The sequence below is a fragment of the Pyxicephalus adspersus genome, chromosome Z (genome assembly GCF_032062135.1).
Source record: "Pyxicephalus adspersus chromosome Z, UCB_Pads_2.0, whole genome shotgun sequence".
NCBI classification, from domain to species: domain Eukaryota; kingdom Metazoa; phylum Chordata; class Amphibia; order Anura; family Pyxicephalidae; genus Pyxicephalus; species Pyxicephalus adspersus.
This window is the reverse complement of record NC_092871.1, coordinates 89,701,684-89,726,354: the sequence shown is the minus strand read 5'-3', so window position 1 is coordinate 89,726,354 and position 24,671 is coordinate 89,701,684. Positions and strand designations below refer to the sequence as shown.

The 24,671-nt window shown below is 41.7% G+C and overlaps 1 protein-coding gene across 5 annotated transcripts in view; it reads right to left on the bottom strand.

Moving 5' to 3' along the window:
- The window catches only part of SHROOM4 (shroom family member 4), a 48,081-nt gene that overhangs the window by 4,443 nt on the left and 18,967 nt on the right, over window positions 1-24,671 (bottom strand). For 2 of the 5 annotated variants that reach the window (XM_072431940.1, XM_072431941.1), the window contains exons 2-9: window positions 19,559-19,710; window positions 14,258-14,389; window positions 10,730-13,634; window positions 9,101-9,165; window positions 3,814-4,428; window positions 2,549-2,824; window positions 1,058-1,247; window positions 619-891 (exon numbers count right to left, since the gene is read on the bottom strand). In XM_072431940.1, the coding sequence (XP_072288041.1) occupies window positions 619-891; window positions 1,058-1,247; window positions 2,549-2,824; window positions 3,814-4,428; window positions 9,101-9,165; window positions 10,730-13,634; window positions 14,258-14,389; window positions 19,559-19,710 (4,608 nt within the window). Of the gene's footprint in view, window positions 1-618; window positions 892-1,057; window positions 1,248-2,548; window positions 2,825-3,813; window positions 4,429-9,100; window positions 9,166-10,729; window positions 13,635-14,257; window positions 14,390-14,738; window positions 15,092-15,810; window positions 16,506-16,912; window positions 17,076-19,558; window positions 19,711-24,671 lie in introns of those variants that run through there. The other 3 variants (XM_072431943.1, XM_072431942.1, XM_072431944.1) reach the window with 3 other exon arrangements.

Here is a 24,671-nt window from a genome sequence, read left to right as displayed (position 1 = left end):
CTACCTACCTGATACACAAATCCCTCCACAGCTCCTCCCCCACCTACCTACCTGATACACAAATCCCTCCACAGTTCATGTGCCACTTACCTTTCTGACCTGGTAGAAAAATACTCCCCTAGACGCTCTGTTTGCTTCTACACTGACCTACTAATGACTTCCTCACTCATAACCTCCTCACTCATCCCCCATAACCCGTCTTCCTCTGTCTCCTAACCCCTCACTACTTCCCACCATTCCATATCCCCCTCCTATTGTGTGATACTTCCCCCACCTCCTAGATTGTAAGCTCTTCAGGGCAGGGTCCGCTCCTCCTCTTGTGTTACTCTCTGTATCTGTCTGTCATCTGCAGCCCCTATTTAATGTACAGCGCTGCGTGATTTGCTGACACCTTATAAATACTGTTAATATTATTAATAATTATAATAATATTAATAATCTAGAAATCACCTGTCAGGGGTTTTATTGTAATGTAAGTATATCTGTACTATGGGACTGAAACTATTTTGGAGAGCCTTTTAGTCCAGCATGCCATCCCCTGCACTAGCTGCACAATGATAGAAAAGAAATATGAAAACCCAGGCAAATTCTCCAATGGATGACTCTGAATAGTCCTACCTTCTCTTCCACAGAGGGCTCTGGGTCACTGCAATTTAGTGCACTCTCTACCCTGGTGAGACGTCCAGAGAGGGACAGCAGCAAGTTGACCACTTTGTCCAGGTCTCCAATAAATAATCGGAATTTGTCATACTCGTTGGGTTTACAAAGACTCTTTAGCAGGCTCTCCAACTCACAGCCCAGCATCATATTGGCAGTGATGTCCTCCTGAAGGCCCTGCTGAGCTTCATTTAATACAGAGAGCTTTCTGCTGATGCTGTCTATGAGTTGCATCTGGTAAGAAAACCAAAGAAAAGAAGGTTAGTAGGAACACATGGGAAGAGGAATGCAAAAATGTAGGTTTAACTTTGCTTTTGTGCAGCAGCTTTTTAATACAGAACAAATACTTCTGCTCCTTGTGCAGGGTGACCCCCCCATGGTAATGTCAATGTGGACTTACTTTTTTGAAAGTCAATGTGTCTTCTTCTTCTCCTCCAGCCATGCCCTCGATTTTCCCTTGGACATCAGACATTTCCTTCATCTTTTTGAGGAGCTCGGCTTTAGCTGCGGAGGTGTTGTAGTAAGATGTGCAAGAGGTGGGACTGGTAGCACCATATAAAGGTGGTGGGGAAATGGGCTGAAATTCATACCTGTGAACAAGGACAATTCATATTATGAATTTGGTGTAAATAAAATACTGTGCCTTTTAAAAAAAATGATGGCAATCCATCAATTTCAATCTTCTAACAGATTATCCAGCCACTCCATCAGTCCATTAGGCCATTAACATTATTATTTGATGTTCTACTTTAGGTCAAAATTTCAGTCTATTAGAAACATATTTTAATATAAAACGACTAAGCCAACTGCTTAAATGCATGCATAAAAAGATACACAACAGCACCACTGGTAGCCCATATATTTTAGGAAATGTCAAGTGTTGCCATATTTACTTACACCACTACGGGGCGCTATGATACCAAGTAACCTTCTCTATGGGGCTCGTAGTAGTGTCAATAACAAAATTTTAGTTTTTTACCAGAACAGTTAAACACAAATAAAAAATTGTATTAAAAAAAGTGAATACGGATACAATTTTACCATTCACATGATCGTTTTTGTAAAGGATACCATTACAAAGATACCTATTTGGTTACCATGAAAGTAACGCTGCTGGTTGTGGGTGGACTCTCAGCGTCCTCGATTACAATTCAGCAGAGCAGATTTTGCATTGTACACGATGACCCCAGAGCCTGCGATTGATGCAGCAAAGAAATTAAGAGGCTTTTTTGCTTGTATTGCAGTTTGTCCTCTGATTCCCATGCTGGCAGGTTTACAGTGAGCTCCTACCTAGACCGTGTGGACCATTGGATGTTGGTGGACTCCTGATCATCTCACCCATTTGAGCGTGTTGGATATCCCATTCCAAACCCATGGCCAATAAAATGTACAGAGTTCCCGAACTACACCAGTCATATGGATATACCCTTCTTCAAATGGTGCCCCATTGGTGAGGTCAGGTCCTTATGCTGTATGAAAAGACCTGGCTCACCATTCCAATTCACCCCAAAGGTGTTCAGTAGGATGAGGTCAGGGCTCTGTGCAGGACACTCGAGTTCCTCCACACCAAACTGGTGACCCCATGTCTTTATGGAGGGGGCTTTGTACCCCGAGGTACAGTCATGGGGGAACAGAAAAGGGTCCAAACTGTGACCACAAGGCTGGAAGAGCACAATTGTCTGCAATGTTCTTACTATGATAAAATGTTAACATATTTGTAGGAGTAATTTTCAGGTCCACAAACTATGGCCTCTGAAGAACCCATCACCGGGCTTACTCAAGAAGCGTTTGCATACTTTTGGCTATATAGATTAGTGTGATGGTCAGATGTTCACAAACTTTGGCATAGTACAGGGGACATGCATATTTGTGATGCAACTACAAGACCAACCTTTCTGGAATGGAGATTTCAGACTCTCTGTCTGTAGACCAATCATCTTCATAACGCTGGAAGTTTCCTTCAAACATATCTACCAGTTGCGGAGGATGTTCCTTCTCAGGGTTATTGGTGGATCTTTGCTCCATTGTGGAGGACTTCGAACAGAACGGTTGATCCTTGAGGCTTCCTTCATCTGCCACCTCTGGCTCCTCTGCACCATCTGAGATGAACTTCTGATCAAAGTCAGAGGGGTGAGGCAAAGAATCGGTGGGAATCTCAGGACATTCACTACAACAGAAACAAAACTCAGATATTGGATGGACATACCCTTCAAATCTGCCCTCCAAGCCCCCACTAAAATTGCTGACTTTGATTTCACTGCACAATGTGAGCTTCTGACAATGTGCATTAGAAGCTGCAAGTCATTTTTGAAGAACATTCAGAATTATTTAGCCTTTGGCTCCCCAACCTTACTGTCCCTGGTCAGGCCTTATTTATTGGATTTTAGTTCTATAATGGAAGCTCAGAATTACGTAAAGGCATTCATTACCTAGGGTGGTCTGCTGGGATGTTTGGCACATACAGGCAGTGCACCAAGCCACCAGAGCTTGCCTATTTATGATTGAGCCTCTGATGGACAGAAACTCAGAGGCAGTGCGTATGAGTTTGTTGTTGAGGTGCATTACCTGTATGTGTCAAGCAGCTCAATAAAGTTGGTTTACAGGAAACATAGGAAGCCTGGGTCTAATTTACCAAGGACTGAGCATTTTATTCATTCTTGCAATTGTCTATACGAAAGGATAGTAATTCCTAAATATCTCTTGCAAAGGCACATGGATATATTGTGCATCCACGGCCTTAAAAACTAGTCCCAATCTGGTCATAGAAGTGACCTCAAGATTTTAAGGTTTATGTAAACCCAAAAATAAGACATCTCTAATTTTAAACATACCACCGAAAGTATTTTGTTTCAATGGATCCTGCAAGAAATCCTGCACCATCACCTGCAATGTAAGATAAGTTAGATGACCTACAAAGCCCCTACATCCTATAGTATGGGAAGAGAAATGAAGGTGGTGTCCTTATAGTCTTAACACACTTGTTGTAGGGGATACAATGTAGATCCCCCATGATAAAATACAATCAGTGAATGATGTCCCCCTTGGACAAGAGGTGAAACAGCAAAAACAAACCCATAATGAACCAATACAAGCTCTACATCTTAAGACTGGAAAATTGCAATATGTGACATTTTGGTGATTTATAAATAAACTTACTTTGAATTCTCCTGGTTTGGAGAAACTGGTAAAGATCGATTCTGAGATCCACTTGGAGAACTTCTCATCTCAGATGGTTCAGTACCATAACCTGTTCCTTGCACTGGTTGCGGTGAAGGTACTAACTGGGAGAATGTCTTGTCCATAGGCAGACTTTGAGATCGTTGCCTTGCATCCTCTAGATTTCTATTACTTTCAGATACATCAGACAAATCTTGGCCACGGGAGAGTGCAGAAACAGACTTGACGGACTCTTGTGATGACCTTCGTCCTTTGTACTTCTCCCAGTTGGGAGGTGGAGGGCGGGGAGGACCTTGCTTCTTTGGTCGGGCTGATGGCTCGGTCTGTTTTACTGGAGGTGTCTCCTGCCTTTCCCGCACAGCGAGATGTTCCAAGTTCAGGTGGTTTACAGAGTAAGATCTATCTCTTAAAAGTCCTCGTTGTGGTAGACCATCCTTAGCTGATGGCAAATCCACGGGCCTGAAGGGATGCTCGCAGGAGAGGTCATAAGTAGATGCTGCCCTATAGTACTGAGGCCGTTCCTGATCATCACCCTCATAGCATGATTTGTGTGGGTCCGGATAATGAAATCCAGAATTAAACTGGCACAGTTCACTGCAAGAGAGAATACAGCAAATATTAAAGTATCACATTGTATGGTGTCTTCTGGTCCGGTCAACAAGGTCTACAATTTTTTTTCATAAACACTTAACAGCCCTACACCTCACTTATCCCACATGACAGAAATTAATTTACTGTGCAACACCCTTGGGATGTCATTATGGGGTCCAATCAAATTTTCCATCAGCAGCCACTGGTCAAAAAATTACCAAGGCTTCTTGACCACAACAGCAGCAGTATTATAAGGGGAGTTCTTCACACAAATGTCCTCCATCCACCCAACCCATACCATGCCAAAAAAATCCAAGAATATGGAGTTCCTGGGCAGGTTTGATGGTGTTACTTATAAGATTATACCATTTAATGCCACTACCTGCGTGACGAAGTCCAGGGTACTGAAGGTTGCTGAAAAGGATGAAGCTAGATGCTGGGTGACACCGTCCAGCTTGCTGGTTCTGCAGCAACCATGGGCTACAACGTACAACCATTATGGAGTTGTGTGAATATGGCCATCTTGGCAGAGGGGGGAGGCTTTGCTTCCTCATGCCAAAGTTGCTCCCCTGATGACTAGTGATGTTATTATTAGTGGGGTGGTGGCTAATTTGGTAGATGGATTAGACTTTGCTTCATCATGTCAAAGCTGGCCCCCTTGATGACTTGTGATCTAATAACTGGTGGGGTATTGATCTGGAAGCAGCAGAAGTGAAAGAAACCCCAATTATCTGATTGGATACATAGAGATCCTTGCACTGCAGGTCATCAGGTAGAGCTTCCTCTCCGGCAAGGAGAGCAAAAGCAGCATAGTAGTTTCCTCATCAAATACAGCTAACAGGCTACAGAACAGGAAGATCAAAGCTTCCCAGGGATTTTAAAGGTCTACACAAGGAAATCTTTTACATGACATGCCTAAAATTTTGTAAATGCATACATAATCTTAATAGAAAGCCTGTTGAAATGAATGGTGACATATTCTCTTTTAATTACATTTTAGAATATCTGCTTGTAGTTTAGTTTTTATGCTCACTGATTTTCGTTTTCTATAAGTCTTGGTAAAATATAAACTTTACAAGTGTCTAGTTCTCAGAATATGCTCTATCCTGACTGAGCTATGTGACTCATGGAAACGTTATTTTCCTGTCACCGGCTGGGAAGGGAGGTGGAGGGTGTCTGAGCCGGTCACACCCTCTCACAGGAACTCCAAATCAAAGAACCGCATTGCGAAGTGGAAACATTTATGGGAAATACAGACCATTACACCAAGGACTGAGACAATGGGGGCCAACAAGGCTAATCGCATCCCTTAGCCAAGGATTCAACAGCCGGCAAGTAAAAAAAACAGCAACCAACCCAGAATCTTCATTTTTGATTAGAAGCGAGAATAAACAACCTGGCTATCAATTCATGTATAAATTATTACATATTCAGTATGTTTATATAACATATGAACATTTACAGATATCTAATCTCAAAAGGCTGTCATTACAAATGATGGCTTATTATTGCAATTATTATTAGTAAGAAGTTGACAACTCTAACTCTGCTGCATTGAAATCCAAAGACGTGTTGTCAGCTCTCATGTTAAAAAACATTCCCCTCCTAATCCAGTGTTTCCCAACCAGGACTCCTTGCTAGGGGTTCATTGAGTAATGAGCAGTTTGCACCCCTCAGGTCAGTGTGACACCAAGAATGTTTTTGGTTATCTGTAAGGGTGACTTTCTTCCCATTGGTTAATAATGTAAGAAGAATTCTTCCCACTGACCACCATACTAATATACTGTGATCTGTGGATATAGTAATTATAGAAGAGGATCCCTGAAGACCCGAATTTTATTTCAATGGTTCCCCCTGTGTTAAAAAGTCAAGAAACCACGCCCTAATCTATAAAATAAAAGGACTTGTTCTAAAGATCAACAGCATAATCTAAAGCCAAATACAGATACTAGATTATCACCACTCGAAACAAGCATTTGGGATCTCTAGAGCTGTCCCCTGGTGTTGCTCAGTGATTCTGAATGAGCAATAGCCAAAAACGATTGCTGTTTCTTATGGGGAGGATGCAGCGGGACGCCTCTCACCCATCCTTTCGCCACTTTCTTTATGGATTAATTGATGCTGCCTATACAGCACTCAATCCTTCCCACTGTAGCTGGAAACAGTGTGCAGTTCTATTGACTCCCCCTGACGCTCCCTCCGCTCCTCCAATGACCTACTAATGACTTCCTCACTCATAACCTCATCACACGCACGGATACAAGACTTCTCTAGAGCTGCTCCAACTCTCTGGAATGGTCTCCTCGTCCTATTCGGCTTGCTCCTACTTTCTGCTCATTTAAAAGAGCACTCAAAACCCATTTTTTCAAACTTGCCTACCCGGCTTCCTCTGTCTTTTGAAACCATCACTACTTCCCACACTACATATCTCACATGCTATTGTGTGTGAAATTCCCCCACCTACTAGATTGTAAGCTCTTCGGGGCAGGGTCCTCTCCTCCTGTATCACTGTCATTATTAGTCTGTCATTTGCAATCCCTATTTAATGTACAGCGCTGCGTAATATGTTGGCGCTATATAAATCCTGTTTAATAATTATAATAGTAATAATAATAATTGACATTCCTCCATGGCAATGATTTAGTGCAATGTTCCTCAAACTTTTTAACATAAGAAACCCTTAAAATACCTCCCAGGTCTTCAGGGCCTCCTCCTATAATTCCTATACCCACAGCTCACAGTATATTAGTGTGGTGGTCAGTGGGATGAATTCCTCTTACATTGCAGGTCAGTGGGAAGAATGTCACCCTTACAGATAGCCAAGAACACCATTTGTGCCACTTACACTGACCTGAGAGGTGCAAACTGCTCATTGCACCCCCAGGTGCATGGTCTAGTGTCTGTAATATGGCTTGTAAATTATTAATATTAAATAGTATATAGCGCCAACATATTACGCAGCGCTGTACAATAAATAGAGGTTACAAATCAACCGTTTTTTAACCCCACACCAGCTGCTATTGTGTTCCTTTTACGTTTTTGATAAAACAAAGTATTGTATTTGTGTTGTGAAACAATGTATCAAAATGATAAAATACTCACACACACATATATATATATATATATATTTATATATATGGCCTTCCAATAAAACAAAGACAGTGTTGCTGATATGTATTCATAGATATAGATCTGTACATACACCATATAAATATCTTGTATTTGTAACGCGTGTGTATATATATTTATATTGCAAGATATACACTTTGAATCTAAGGGAGACAAACTAAATGAACAGCAAAATTCTAAGAACTGTGCAGCCTATTTATATCCGTACAAAGTAAAGGAAATGTTATTTCCCTTTTATTTCTCTCTCTGAAATTCCCATTAACTCTTGTGCTGTGATGTACAAATCCCAGGCAGTGTGAATGATCACTTTTCATGGAAGCGAGACAATGGCAGGTAGGAAATGATTTTGCCGCTTGATGGATCTCATACGCGAAGCTTCGCCCGGCGACACCTTATTTACTGGATGTGAGAATGCCCGTGAGTACTTATTTCCCTTTAAGGAATCAACATCGGTAAAGGAAGTCGATCTGAGATCATTTCCTTATTATTGTACCACAAAGAAATCCATATTGGGAAATGATGAACATTTTCCAAGAAGGAAAGTTAAAGCTGAACTCCAACTAATGCAGAGCAATTCATTTATACATTAAACAGTTTTTTTTTGCAGTACAAGCAGTGTAGATAGTTGGTAGTAGCCTTTTGTAGTCCCCTGCACAGAATAACTTAGACTGGAGGAGGGAGAGGCTGGAGTTGGATAGCCCTGTATTTATTATGAAGAATGGGCATTTTTTTGTAAAGATTTCTATTTTGCTGGTCAACTGCTGCCTGCGACTGCGCAACATGAGGGTACCAGACAGACATTTTATTTTGCAGCAACTCACAAACATGAGGGGGGGAGCTGCTCCTCAGCATTTCAACCTGACCCGTACAATCGATACATTGGCATACACCTGACCCCTGGTAGCCATCACTCAGTATATTACAGACACCTTATCCTGACACTTAGTATATTACATACACCTGATCTATGCACTCAGTATATTGCATACACCTGACCCCTACCCTTAGTATATTGCATACACCTGACCCCAACACTCAATATATTAATATGCACCTGATCTATGCACTCAGTATATTACATACACCTGACCCCTACCCTTAAAATATTGCATACACCTGACCCTAATACTCGGCATATTAACATATACCTGCCCCTTCAACCCTTAGTATGTTACATACAACTGTCCCCTACACTCAGTATGCTACAAACACCTGACCCCAGCACCCTGTAGGTTACATACACCATACTCATTTACTCCCAATACTAAGTGTAATTTGGCACAACCTGAATATTTTCATGCTTCTGGAGCCCAACTAACTGATTCACTATCCTGCCCCTACCACAGTCTAAGCTCTACTGTACAAGATCTGCAATAAGCTATATACCAGGTCAAATGCAGGTACTTACACTGATGACTTTGTTTTTTTTAAATGACCTGGAGAGGTTATGGGAGCAGACCATCCCCCAGACAGAAATTACCCACAAAGCCAAGGCATTTGTTAGGTCATATTCCCATGAAAGTCCTTAAGGAAACAAGCATCTCACCTCACAGACTGGCTGCACTTCCTGTTGATTTTCAGCTGCGGGTTCCATTCTTTCAGCGATACTTCCTGTAGCCAACATTCCACGGGACGAGGGAAAGAATAAAAAGGGAGTGTGAGCCAAAACAGAGATTAGCAATGCCTATGTGCTGGTCCCTGCCTGAATTCTAAACACGGAAGAAGGGGCTGGAAGGTGGCATTCCAAGCCTTGATTGTCAAATATAAGCAATCCATAACACCCATTCCATACGACTCAATGCCCGGCGTCTGCTGAGGTCTACTTGTGCCAACGCGGGATTTAGGGGGAAAATAGAAATAATGTGTAAGTAGGCTGAACTTGTTAAAATTTGTATGGAATGGAAAGTTTTTATTGCCCCAAAAACATCCAAAAGGTGCTGGGACATTAAATGATATCATGCATACCCAATGTTTGGTAATAGTGCATACAAGAACATGGAATAGGAATGCATTGGATATATAAAAAAACAGCAAAAGAGCATCAAACCATCCCTTAAAGTGTCCAAGAAGCTTTAATAACCAACATGATCACATAGTACAACCAATGCATTTTGCGGCCCAACCAACCCATCCCATTTATTGGGGTTCAGTGTTCTGCTCAGAATTTTTTTAAGCTAGGTGTGAAGAAGCTGTAGGTGGGTGGAAGCCCCTGTATTGTGACCCAACTTTTTCAGTAACTGCCCAAAAACAGTGGAGTGGTTACAGAATAGTGCTGGGTGGTGCACCCGGCTATAGGGGCCGGGGAGAACACTGGGGTTTGTTATTGAAGCATGAGTGGACCCAATCTGCTTTAGGCCTAGGGGGTTGTGGGAGGGGAAACAAACAACTGCTGCCGTCTTGATTTTGGGGTGACATATATCCCACCGGCAAACAAGCCAAATCCAAGATTGGTTGGGTATATTTTTCGCCCCATTCAGGCCCTGGTAAAGGGAAAGTGTGGTGATCCCTGAAATGCGTCGGTTGTTCTTGGTCAGTCATTCTTAACTGATCTCAATACATCTTTGGCAGATTGACCTCCTATGTCATGGTGACCCCAAAGTTTTATGGCAAATGCCACTTGGCAGAGTCAGTAGTATGGCACCAACATTCTTTTTAAGACTTCCTTAAAAAAACATTTGGCTGGAGTTGGGCTTTAAATAAAAATTTGCCTTGTCTTCAGTGTCCAGCATTACAAAACACACATCTAGCTGTGCTATATTAAAAAAAAAAATGAATTCCATAGGATATAAATTTCCACTTTGTGTACTCCAAATGCAGAGCTAGGTATTACCATAAAAATATAGCAATGACATCATCACTGTGCTACAGTTGGCCTGTAAATGGAGCGGAGATGTGGGAGGGGCCCGAGACCCCGCCCACTACAGACAGAGTACTATAGGATGGGTGGAGACAAAACCAGTCACCCTGCACAAGCAGGAGGAGCAGCAGTGACCAGTCTGTATTACAGGAAGTTCCTGCATAGTGGCAAAATGTTACATTAGATCATTGCACAGATCTGTAGGAAATAAACAAAGCACACCAGGATTTTTTTTTATATATAATTATTACAAAAGTCTCATATTTGGACAATTATTGTTTAACGGGCTAGAAATAGACCTCATAGTAAATTTCTCACCTGTAACATGGATTTCCTCAAGTGCCATGGGTCACTATGCATGGCCGGGCCTTCTTCTAAGGAAGGGTGTTGGTTAGGACACATACAATCATTGCACCTTGTCCACTGATGATGGTGGTGATGGTGGTGTTGGCAGTGGTAACCATGAAGGCTCATAGACATGTTCCTTTTAAGCAAAGCTGGACACACATCAGTAGAACAAAACATACAGGATCGATAGCTGCAGGACACTGAGTGCAGGTAATCCGCCAAATGACCATTCGGATTGCAACACAGAGGTGGCTCCGGCACATGACTCATGCAAAACTCAGAACACGGCAAACCACTCTCTTGTCTACCAGGAGACAACGGGTGACACGCATGATCCACAGAATGCCTTCTTACATCTGGAGCCACAACCTGAGGAAAGGAATAATCAGAAAGACTCGAACAAAAACTGTTTTTGTTTGCTTTCATGTGCATGGAGTGGTGGGCCGGTGGAGGTCCCTTGCTACTATCTTCAAAAAACCTTCTACGATCTGCAAAAGGCATGAGAATGTTGGGCTCCGTCATGTGAGTGATGGGGGGAATCGCCTCTTCCACATTTGAATTGCTGACTTCTGGAGGGCTCCCCTTCATGAAATAAGAATGAGGTGGAGGTCTACGAGCTGGAGACAATGTCCATCTAGCACCATGAGGTTTAGACTGAGATACCTGGTCCTCAAAACTTGGAGATTGCAGCGAGGCCTTGCACTGTGTAGCATCTGATTTTTCCAACTCTTGAAGCTTTAATTCTCGAACCTTTTCCACACCTCTATCTTCTAAGTAGTTCACCATTCTTTGGTCGGCAATAGACCTCTCTTCAATGAGATGCTCAGCTTTTTGTGCACTGTTTGCATTAGCTTGGGTACCAAAAGAATGTTGGGTGATCGAAAAGTTTGGATCCTCCGGCCTGTTTTTTGGGAAAGCCTCAGCCAGTGGTTCATTGTGACAAATACTCTGACTTGAGCCAGTCCTCCATAATTTATTAGAATTATGTACCTCTTGGACTGGTGAATCCCTTGTTTCTTCATGATGTCTAGTACTGTCCACCATATTTATCTTTTCTCTCCCCCATGTGTCTGGGCTGGTACACTGGCTAGATGGAGATATCCTCCGCTCATCTCTGCGGCTGTGAGTTTTCTGAGATATGTTTGACGCCTGCTGCAAAACCCTATCGGAATGATCGAATGAACGTTCAGTTGCCTTTTGACTGACCACATTTTCCTCATAGCCTGGTGACTCTCTGTGAGAAGCACACAAGGAGCTCGTCCTCCACCAGTCATTGGCAGCTTTGTTTCTGAAGGCAACACACACTTCTTCGTCTTCCGGAATAATCTCATTTGTGGTTGTAATTATATCTTCCTTCAAGCGATTACATACTTCATTTTTTTCAAAGCCATGGCTTTCCTTTTTTTCTTGGCTTGGAGGGTCGGAATTGCCGAATAATTCAGTCTTGGCTTTCTTGATTTCTAACAGTCGTGCTTTGTTTTTAGGGGGTGGAGGTGGAGGAGCTGGTCGTGGCTGACAGTCAACTGGTTCATCTCTCTCTTCAACAGCCTCACCACAAAGCAGAACTGAAGAGCCTTTGCTCTTTTGCAGCTGAGCTTTTCGATTCTGTATCTCGTTTCTCAAGTTGGTAGCGAACCGGTCGCTCTTTCTTCGCATCTGAGCTGAGCGGTGACGCGTCGAGCCTGGCTTTTTTACAGGAATGGCATTTTCTAGTTGTCCACTATCGGGATCCGGAAGTGTCTTGGGTGATTTCTGCACTCCTGTGGAATCACCCGGTTGGAAAGGTGGAGTTTCTTTTAAGTCACCGTTTGACCTATAAGGTCCATGATTGGCAATTAAGTCACAGTTATTGATATCTGTGTTTTGTAGTGTAGCAGCCTGAACACCTTTATAATTACTATAATTGCACTTTCTATTAATTTTGTTTTCTTCATTGCAATTGTCGGATTCATTACAGTAGTCTGATGCAGCCATTTTTGCATCATTTCTAAAAACAGTCTTTATGCTGGAGCTTTCTCTTTGAGAAGAACGATGGTGTTCAGGCTTGTGAAGGTCAAAAGATGTCTTTTTGATAAATGTCTCCCTGATTTTTTGAACGGTGTAACAAGCAACGTCCTTGTTACTTTCAATATCTCCATCACTGGCTTGGCTTCTATTTATATCACTGCAATTATTTCTTTCTCCTGCATCGCCACAAGGAGGGTGGTCACTGTTTTGAAGAATGTTATCGGCCTGTGAACTCAACATGTAATACTGATCTGAAGACAAGTTCTCCTTTTGATGGAGAGCACAGAAGTCTTTGGCAAGCTGGCACTGGCTGCAGCTAGAAATGTTCAGTTGAGGAAAGTCTTTGGACCACTTTCCGGGTATATAAAAAGTTTCCCCTGGAGCAGAAGCTCTTCTTTTCTCACTGCTGCACATCTGATTTTTAGATGCCCGTAAGCTATCTCTTCGCACAGGTGGCTGCGGTGGGGATTTTATGATGTCCAAATGGTTTGAATCGTAGGAAAACAAGGAAGGTCGTTTAGAGTGCTCGGCTAATTTTTGGCTAGGCACATCCTCTTGTGGGTCAAGAGCACTTTGTCCTGTCTGAAGATATCGTCCGTCTTCTTGCTTGGTTGACCTGATCATACAGTTAATAGGAGAGGACTCCTCGGTTCTAGCAGACACCGTATAATCAGAAGTGTTTGAGCTTGCAGAAAATGAGCTGTATGCCGAATCTCTTTTGTTCTGGTACATTCCTGGGTCAATAGGAGAAAGTGTTCCTTCATAATAATTTTGTCCTGGCTGGTCAAGACTTTCCATGCTACCGATGGAGCTGCTTTTATCTGTGCTGCAGTGTCTTGACAAAGGATTCCACTGCATAGGAAGTTCGCTGCAAGCAAAAGTGAAAGCAGCATTAGATGGCCTTATAAATCATATATATGTAAAAATTATATTAGTAATAAATTAAATATACAAACATTATTTAAAATACTGCATATTCAACATATACACCATATGGCCAAACCTTTGCGAAAATCTGATCAAACCTGTATGAAACTGATGATATCCCATTCCAAAGCGATTATAATATAGAGTAACCCCTCTCTTGTGGCTCAGTTCTTCTAGGAACACTTCACTCAAAGTTTTGGAGGGGGTCTGTGGGAATTTGCCCCCCATTTGTGAGGTCAGGTACCGATGGATGAGAAGACCGGGCACATAATTCTAATTCATCTCAAAGGTGTTCAGTAGGGTTAAGGTCACAGCCCAGTCAGGGGCATTCTAGTATCACCAAAGTGGAGCTTTACAGAGCTGGCTTTGTCCACAGGGGCAACAGAAAAGGGTCACAAGGTTGAAAAACAGGATTTTTTTAAAATATCTTGGTATGCTTCATTAACCTTTACGAGAAACCCCTGAACCCAATTGGAGGTCTCCCCATACATTTGGCTATGTAGTGCTTCCCCAGATATTTCCATTCCAATGACCTCTATAAGGCCACCATATACAAATACCCACCTAGTTTCGCAGCCAGAATGCCAAGACAAACTGAAGGCATCTGCAGGATACTGCATACTTGCTACATCGGGATGGACTTCGGACAGCTTGGCAAGGTGCCATGAGTGGGGTCGGACAACGGAAACATTCCTCCTATCAAACATAAATTCAGAGAATGGTCACCAGTACAAATGGCTCATACTACATTAAGGTCACAGCTCAAGTGAACCTGCATTTCATTTTAACACCAAAGCAAAAGTGATGCCCCCAAAAAAACAAAAAACTTTTACCTTAATTAGCCAAAAAAGCTTGATCTATGCCCCCGGCTAATGTAGTTTTACCTCGCTGTAGACGGAGCAGTGTGCCAAAGTCACACCATATGCACATGTGCAATCATTTTTGGGATGCGATGCACATCTTTGTGTTTTTAACATGCTGTTCATTGCAGTGCCTTTCTTACAACCCTTGTGAATGAAAGCCATAGGACTAAATGTTTTTTTACCTTGTTCTTGCATTGGTACTGCGTCTGGCAATGCAGCCCGGTGTTCATGGTGTAAACGAGCCCTTAACCATGAACACAGGAAAAATGGAGCTCCGCTAGCAAAGTGAAAATAAACCCAGTAAAAAGCAGAGAGGGAGATTCAGGAACTTATGAAAACAATTGCTGTGATGTCTGCTTTTAGGCTGATGTCACACTTACCATTCTGTTGTTGGTGACAAATTGCCAGGATTGCTAAAAAAAAAAAAAAGGGCTGTGAAAACACTTCCCTGTCTCCACAGGCTGCTCGTTGTGCCCTTGCTGGCCAAAAACACTGCCGAGCGAGAGAAAAAGAGACCTGCGCAAATGGCTGAGTATTTCCATGCCCTGCATAACCATCTGGCAAGTTGTCACCAACAGCAAGATCACAAGTGTAATATTGGACCTTTTAATTACTTTTTCAAATTTAAAAAGGAACAAAAGTTTCAGCTAAGTTAAATATAGAGACAAAGTTACAAAATGAGAAGCAAATTAAATCATTTAATATTGAAATGCAATAAATACCACGTCATTTGCTGACTTTGCAAGAAATATTTTTGTGCATTTAAAAAAGCTCAAAGCAATCATTCTTTTTGAAAAGTTGGAATTATAAAAGCCAGGTTAATATTAGATCAAACACTAAAGGTTTCACATCTGCAGGAACACCATGTGATTTCATAGAGAAAAGAATAAGTTGTCGATTGCTTAGGTGAGGAGTTGATGGACAACGGATGTTATTTGCTTGTCGTTAAATATTGATTGGAATGATTGATAAAAATAAAACAATACATTAAAAAGGGGGACAGGCTTATTGGCTAAATACAGAACTGGCACACAAAAAAGACTGACATTTGCTGTTTCATGAAATGCAAGCAATGCCCCATCACTACACATGAAATACATATAAAATAAGATATCTGGCTATCTTTAATGTGCAGCAGGTGATATTCTTCACAACCACCAGCAAAAAAGCAAATGAAGCAGAAACACCAGCTTCATTTCTTCAGCAGCCATTCTTGGCAAAGCAAAGGTTACAGAACAGACGTGCTACACTTACCTACTGCAAAAAAAAAAAAGGAAACCGGTGGTAACGATCCAGAGGCAAGCGAAACCAGATGCAGAATTAGCCGTAAATGATTGAACTCCCTTGATTTAAAAGTAAAACCTTAATGAACAGAGGGGGTAACATCTGCAGCTGACGGAACACAAGAATTTTTACAAGGGGAAAATGAGAGAGTTTTTCCAGTGATTTGGGGAGGAGAGAGGAAAAGAGAAGAAGAGGTGCTCCGCCACCGTACTGGACAAAGCGGGATGCTTAAGATGTGACCTCCGTGTAAGGTGGGTCCCCAAATACACAGTGACGCTGCGTGTGAACCCCTCCCCGACATTCCTGAACCTTTCAGGAAATAAGAGGAAACAAAGGAGAAGTGGAGATAAGAACAGAGAGAGGTTGCATGCTGGAGGTGCAGAGGATGGAGATGTGATTCTAATTACACTGAAAGAGGTGCGGGGGCTGTGTGTGCCACGGAAGGTGCAACCACGACCGGGGCTCACAGACATAAGGACATGCAGTCACATTCAGGGGTGGGCAAGCCATTTGTGCAGATGTATAAAGGACCCAAAAATCTATTTTTGCTAGAAAGGGATCAGATGAGTTCTGGGACTCCTTTCACTTACACGGCTCACATCTATTAATCTGTCCTTTAATACAAATTGTATAAATCTTTCACCTGCAGAGGCTCAAACATTGATTATCTTGCTGTGATCTCAGTATCAAACACCTTAAAGTGTTATGACTTAAAAATTTGCAATTAAGAAAATATATATTTGATGCCAGGGCACTTCTACAAATAGCACCACAAAACAGACAGCTCCCGCTAGAAGTCAATACATTTCCAGTAACAATCTACAGTAGCTCAAGCAGATAATGGTGGGGAAATCAAATACGAAAATGAAATGATAAAATAAGAAATAAATCAGCTGCTGGGGATTTCCAGGGAAGATTACAAGCATCCCAAAGCCTGCAAGTCTGCCTAATGTACTCAAAATCGAAACTGTGCGTATGATTTCCAGATGCAGAACAGTTGGCTTTTTCAGGATGGCTTTAGGGCAGGATCAGCATAAATTAGAAGAGCAGAATTTATCTATCTCCTACTTACCTCAAGTTTTCGCTGACATCCGTTCCTCCGCTATGTAAAGTCCCAACCGTACCCAGGTAACCCTATCTGTGTAACAAACAAGCTTACTCCCCTCAGGGAATTTCGTGACAACCCAAGAACGGGAGCCATTAATGCTGTTTATTTCCCCTCTCTATGTATATTTTGAGGGACCGCATTCCGCAGCTTCCCCCCTCCTCTACCCCAGCATAGGAAATCTTTCGCCAATTATCCAGGCTGGCAGGAAGTGTGACAGGGCTACAAACAATACAATGTTTATTTATACAGAGAGAGCTAGGAGGAGAGAGAAAACCAAGGAAACAATATATTGAACTGTGACACCTAGAGAATTTGGGAATTTTGAAATCAAACATTCATAATATGTTAAAAGAGAATTCCAGGATTTTTGTCAATTCAGTCCTGAAATGTACACAGCTCTGCCAGCTTGGTGACCTGACTGCTTTCTGCTGCTGTTATTACAGCCAGGCCATCTCTTCTTTCTCAGCATGTTCCTGCGTTGTCACCCAGGCTTCCAATGGAGGCTACAAATGGCCGCATAACATAAGCATGGCCCACTGTTGTCACCTTCAGAGTGATGGGGAAATCTCTTGTGTCCATGGAAGTGGCTGCAAAGAGTCTTCAAGAGCCACCATTGCACCAGTAAAACCTCTGCCCAGACCACTGCTAGCATCATATATTCTATATTTCCACCACAAATTGCTGACCTGTGCACTGTGGGCTCTACAATACAAATGTCAGCTGCTGGTTACTTTGGAGGAAGTCACTTTGTGCCAAAACGGTTTTCAGGAGCCACCAACAGTTCACATGCTATGGATGTCCCATTGCAGAGACAAGGAGACCTCATCTTTGCACTGGCAATGGGTGCTGCCTGAGGGTACATTGGACGTGTTTTGGGAATATGCCCTGATCTATGGGGCCACTTGGCATGAAAGGGCAACTATGAGGTCCCCAGGTGCAGCAATATGACGCTGTGTGCCTATGAGGTCAAAAATCGGCCATATTCAGCCAGGGCTGATTGTAAGCTCTTCTACCTTCTCTATTCAATTTATATTCCAATAGATTATATGGGGGGGATACCGAAGGTAGAAGAGCTTACTATCTATTAGGGTATAAGGGGGATACAGAAGGCAGAAGAGCTTACAATCTATTAGGGTATAAGGGGGATACAGAAGGCCCCCTTATACCCTAATAGACTGTAAGCTCTTCTACCTTCTGTGTCTCCTTATACATTAATAGATTGTAAGCTCCTTTTTCAGTTGTTTGGTTTTGAATCGGCCCATCATTAAGCAGTTCTAAGATTTTCTTGACCTTTCGGGACCGTGTTTTGACTTTGTGCCCCCCCCACATTCCATGTGTTAATGGCATTCCAGACACAGGAAGCTGCAAGCAGGACATGTTCAGAGATCTTTTTATAGCCCCCCAGCTTTGCCAGTTTTTTAATTTCCTTCCTTAGCTGTTTACAGATTGCAGGAGCCCATGGGTGCCGAGAAGACAAACAAGGTGGGGGGAGGGGTTATTCTAGGCCAGGGAGTTTGCTAAACTCTGAATGTTCACCAGACTCAATGTAGGGTAACCTGCACGGACAACGTACATGGACTTCAACTACTGACCTCTCCTGAAACACTCAATGACTTTTATCCATCAACAAATGTTAACATTAAAAGTTCCAATTCTGCTTGCTACATACTTGCTTAAGGGCCAGTGACTAATAAAACGACTGAAACCATAAGAGACCCTTACTTTTCTGGAGATCAGGAACTGCAAAATCCACATTTCTATCAGCTTTTTGTAAGGACATTTTTTATTTTCACCTCTGACTGGCTTTTGTAGCTGCAGGCACTATGGAGCAACTCATCCCTAAAGTTCACAGAAGAAGCATTCGTTTTGCTACAATCCTTCTCTGAGCAGCACAGCTCTCCCAAATTCACTTTAAATGTAAACCTCAAAGACTTTCATAATGTGGGTAAAATTGCCATCATTGGTGCTTCCGTTGTAATTTTTCGAGAATGAATTGCCCCACAGTGGCTGCAGCTAGAAAGGTCAGTGAGGGCTAGTTAGGAATATGGAAAATACTTGATTACAAAATCATGAATGGTTAGTTGTGTGTGTGAATGAATGGATGGATTGTTGGGCATGTAAATAAATAAATGGATGAATGGTTGGTTGCGTGTGTGAATGAATGGATGGTTGGGTGTATGAATAAATGAATGGATAGAAGGTTGGGTGAGTGAATGAATGAATGAATTGATTGATGGATGGATGGATGGTTAGTTACGCAAATGAATGAATAAATTAATGGATGGGTGGTTGAACGGTTGAATAATTGAATGGATGATTGGGCGTATGAATAAACAAATCGATAGATAGATTGGGTGGATGAGTGAATAAATGGATAGATGGATGGTTTGGTGTATGTACAAATGAATGAATGAATTGACAAGTGGTTGGGCGGGTGAATGAATAAATAAATGGATGGGTGGTTGGATGGCTAGGCAGATGGATGAATGCGTGGGTGGGTGGATGGTTAGGTGTCGGGGTATTTGGGTGACGAGTTATTAAAAATGTAACCAGCAAACATTAAATAAAAAAATGAATAAAAGCAAATAAAGAAATGAGAAGATCCGTTACCTCCTGACGATCATTTTGAGAATTTTGTAGGATCCTTTTATTAGGATTAAAGCTTCTTGACGCGATCCATACAAGGGGGTGCCGTTAATATTCACCAGTTCATCCCCCACTTCCATCTTTTCACTTTTTGCTGCTTTGCCGCCATCTTCAATCTGCCAGAGATTAAAACAAATAACTAAATAAAATGGAATTTGAAACATTAGCAGTTTTCTTCCAAGTTCTGCCTCTTTGTCAAATATAAAATTATTATGGGACAAACCCTTCCTGGGGGTCAGACAACAAATTTTGGAATCTGGGTGTCAACGTCTCCTAGGACATTTAAATAACTAAAAAACAAGCTAGTGTTATAAACGTTATGTCATTTTTTTGAATAAGCTGATTACATTTCCAGAGCGGATGCCCCCAGTGAGTAGGATGCATGGTCTGCTCAGTGTCTGACTTACCAGCGGTGTGGTGGACCTCTGCAGAGGGACTGCTGCTTCTACAAAGACAGAAAAGGTCCTTCTATGTAGAATGCAGACAGGAGACTTTTTCTACTGATAGGTAGACCCTTTCAGGTTTTTCTATTTATGCTGTGGCTTGTTTCTTTAAAGAAAAATTAATTCGGAGGGGTCATTTACATACCGTATATCTTCTGCCTTACCCCATCTGTGTGCTCATACATACAATTATTAGGCTGCCTAACCCTAAACAGTGTACTATACATGATGCCCTATAATGCAACACGAGTGCACACATTTGACATGTATGTGATCTGGCCCTAAGATTTTGGCACAGAATTTCCCAGAATTGATTTAACAAATTGAGCTAAATGGCTCAGTTGAGTTTTAGGACATTGTGCACACGGGTTAGGAGCGGTGTGTCCCTTTTACCCCCTCTCTCAGTGACAGGAGTTACCAGGACAAAAGGAATAAGTGAATCTCCACAGAGCGGCACTGACGGCCATAAAAAGAGTGAATCCAGTGCAACACCATGATACAGAAATCCATTCCAACGGCAGACCAATTATAAAGCCAACCAGCGTCACGTGACCTCAGCAAGGATTCTGAGCAATGATGCAATCCCTGACGAAGGAACTGCAGCCCCTGAAACGTGTCGGTTTTTTTAAACCATCTGCCATTGGAATAAACTTGGAAGAAGAAAAAAAAAGAAAATTAGAATATCACGCTGAGGATCTTTAATTCTAGATCTACTCATCCCTATACCAAACCAAGGCGAACGTGGAAATCCATTGATCTGTACAAGCCAGTCCAATATTCAAATCCCTTTCGCCCACAACATCTCTATAGTATATTTATAATATTAACATGAAACAAATCTCAGGGCTCCATTTCCCTGGACGTACCATTGGCTGGAGGTGTAACCCCTTGGCCCTACATCACAAGTGGGGGAAAAAAGAACACATTTCACCCACTTGTAGGGATTTATTACTTATTACACAACAGCGTGAAACCCGAGCAGAGAAATCTCTTGTAAGTCCGGAGCCATCTATTGGCCGCTGTCCACGGAACGCTCTGTACAATACCAAGATGTTAGTTTAAGGAGACTTCAAATAACTTGCGCTTGTCTAGACCGAGTGTTGATAAACCATGGCCGAGTATCAAAGGAAAAAAAATCCCCCCCCCTTCCGTTTCCTATCAGCAAAGTGCGGGAAGCGTATTTTATTTTTGTTTTGTAGTCACAGCACACTTTACAAGGCATCTGCCACCCAAATATATTGTGCACTAGACAGTCCTGGCACACAATTCCCAATGTTGAATGCTACTTACAATTCCTTCTCATGAATATTCAGCCATAACATTTGGCAACCCTGTGGGAGCGCAATCCTGTAAAAGCCTTAAAATACCCTATCTGCATTCACACTGCAGTGCCCTCTGCTGGCAGAGCTGAGTAATGACCCCATACCACAAGTATATACACCACAGAAAAGAGGAGGGGGGTTTGCATCGGTTGTTTTTTTGTTTTACTGAACCCAATAGTTGTTTCAGATGAGGGCTGAGAGATTGACAAACACATTCAATAAATCTGTTCTGCTTTTAACTGTGACATGCGAGGACTTCCAGAATAGTAGGGACTTTTTGTAGAAGGGGAATACATTTCTTTTCCACTCTACTAGTGTGTAAGCTCTTCAGGGCAGGATCCTCTCCTCCTGTATCACTGTCTGTATCTGTCTGTCATTTGCAATCCCTATTTAATGTACAGCGCTGTGTAATATGTTGGCGCTATATAAATCCTGTTTATTATTAATAATATTAATAATAATCCTAGTATCCAAGTAAAATGTCCATTTTTGAAAACACAGCGCACAGTATGTGCACCTTTTCTGGTGCACCACACTGCTTTGTGCTCCACTGTACAATGGATCGATGTCCCATTTACAACAAATTGTAACATTTTGCAATACCCAACAACGAGCAGTTGCATCGCAGAAACGCTTGTTGCTGCAAGACACAAGTGTGCACGGGCCCTCACTGCCTGTTCTTACTTATTTATGCCCCATTCTGTTGAGCAGTTTCTAATAACCTTGCAAAGTGAAGTGCTTTTTGCTCAATCTACAGATTCACCTTTTGTCAATGTTGGTGAAAAAACAGGAGTTTTCAAGTACTTGGAAAACTTCGATCAGAGCGCCACCTGCTGGTGATTCCTACATTGTAATTCTTGTAAATGCAAACAAAACTGACAGATAATAAAATATAATAAAAACATATATAAAAGAAATACAATGTGAATAAATAGACACATATACCAATAACAGATCACATTTACCTTCCTATTTACCTTAACTGAGCCAGTAAATTTGTTACTATACCCACAGCTCTCAGTATATTAGTGTGGTGGTCAGTGGGAGGATTTCCTCTTACATTGCTGGCCAGTGGGAACAATGTCACCCTTACAGATAGCCAAAAAACATCATTGGAGTCACTTACACTGACCTGAGAGGTGCAAACTGCTCCCCCAGCAACCCCTGGAGGACCCGGGGTTGAGAAACTCTGTAAAAGAAGAAAATGCTTTCCATTGCTTTATTTTTGCTCAGCATCATCTGTAGATTTAGGAGTCAACTAAAAATACCCCTAACAGTGGAGGTATGCATATCGATTTGTCATCAGTCTTTGAACGATCGATCAGGAACAACCAAATGATCACCAATTAAAATACTGAACAATGTAACAGACAAAGTCCTGTTTATAAATCAGAATCAGACATTCCCTAATGGGAATCTTCCAGGTTCATCTCTTTTAATGGCAGTAATTAATTCCCACCAGGGAATGTTTGAAGGAATATCAGATTCCCTGCTTTATAAACAGAGCCCAATATGAATATTCTTTCCATGATTGTGCAGAATGATAGAAAACATCATCAGAAATGATCAATAATGATCATTTATCTGACATGATATGGATCTCTGACACAAATGCAGATTCCTCCTTAATTTCCATTGTCTTATTCAATAAAAATATTGACGATCGATTGGAAATCAATTACTACGCACGTCTTAACAATTACAAGCCTGAATCTTTCGGTTCAATTCCTCCAAATAAAAACTTTTGGGCATTTCCTAAAAATTCTTTGGTCAGATACTTGTATGATCGACGAAAATGTTTTTAATCATGACTGATCAAAGTTCTTTCAATTCTATATTTGATACCAATCATTTTTGGTTGATCAAATTTACTATTGATTCTTTGAAATGATCAAATAAATGGACAGCACGGTGGCTCAGGGGTTAGCACTCCGGCCTTTGCAGCGCTGGGTCCCAGGTTGGAATCTCAGCCAGGACATTATCTGCATGGAGTTTGTATGTTCTCTGTGTTTGTGTGGGTTTACTCCCATTCTCCGGTTTCCTCCCACATTCCAAAAACATGCTGTTAGGTTCATTGGCTTCCCCCCAAATTGTCCTTAGACTACATTAATGACATATGACTATGGGGAGACATTAGATTGTGAGCTTCTCTACGGGACAGTTAATGACATGACTATGGACTTTGTACAGCGCTGCGTAATATGTCAGCGCTATATAAATACTATAATAGTAATATTGCACAGATAGGAAAATGGACAGTTGTATGGTCAGCTATGATTACATCGCCTTCAATGGGCCAGCTGGGGTATTGCAAGTCCTCAAAGTCGTGAAATTGCACTACAGAATTTCATAATAGGGGGATGTGAAGAATAACAGTTCATACGGTACACATTCCTAATATCAGGGGTCGGCCCATCGTTCCTACAGACATCTGTGCGTCTGGCTACCTTTCGTCGTGCTTTGTAAAAAGGCCAAAAACAATTTGAGGTAACGCTGCAAAACCCTCTTACAAATACAAAATTGTAAGTAAACATTGGGAGCACGTACAATCCCAAACCAGTTGGCTATTGAAATTTTAAACACGAATGACAGACATCGGCCAAGGTTACTGCTGCAAGCCCCCCCAAAAAAAGAACAATCCAGCTGTCTGAGATGTGAATTTGAACTTTTGGAGGAATGCGATGCCAAAAGGATTTTCTGTGTGGTCAGAAATTCTGCTTGCTAAAAATTCCTAAATTCCCCCATTGCATCTCTGAGGCTCCATAAGGGGATGTGTGTGCCACAGGATACTTTTTTTTTTCAAATGGGCCCCAGAAGCCTTCAGCATTTCCTGCTTGGATCTATAGTTCGTCTCCCGCCCCGATTGTATGTTTATACAAATGAAGATTGTTCTCTGTAAGCCATTGCCTCATTGCTTGTGGCAGGAATGTCAGGACAGAACAATTGCAGCCCTGAGATTTATAAACTGAACTAACACAAATAATCCTGCATCATTATTATGCAACAATATAATATAAAATAAGATAATATAAAACAATATCAATGTTGTAGAATACTCCAGATAAGAAAGATAAATGTCATTGTGTCTTTTATGGATCTTTAGTACAACAAGCAGAAATATTATGTCTTGCTACAAAATTTACAAATATTTAAATATGTAACTTATCAAATCATGGATCAAAAGTGATAACATGCTAATAACTGGGCTGCTTTCTAGGACCTTATATGAGGCCAAATCCCCTAATAAGGCTTACTATACTTTATAATGCAAGGTATAGTCAGGAATCACAGCCATGCTATGGGGGGGGTTCA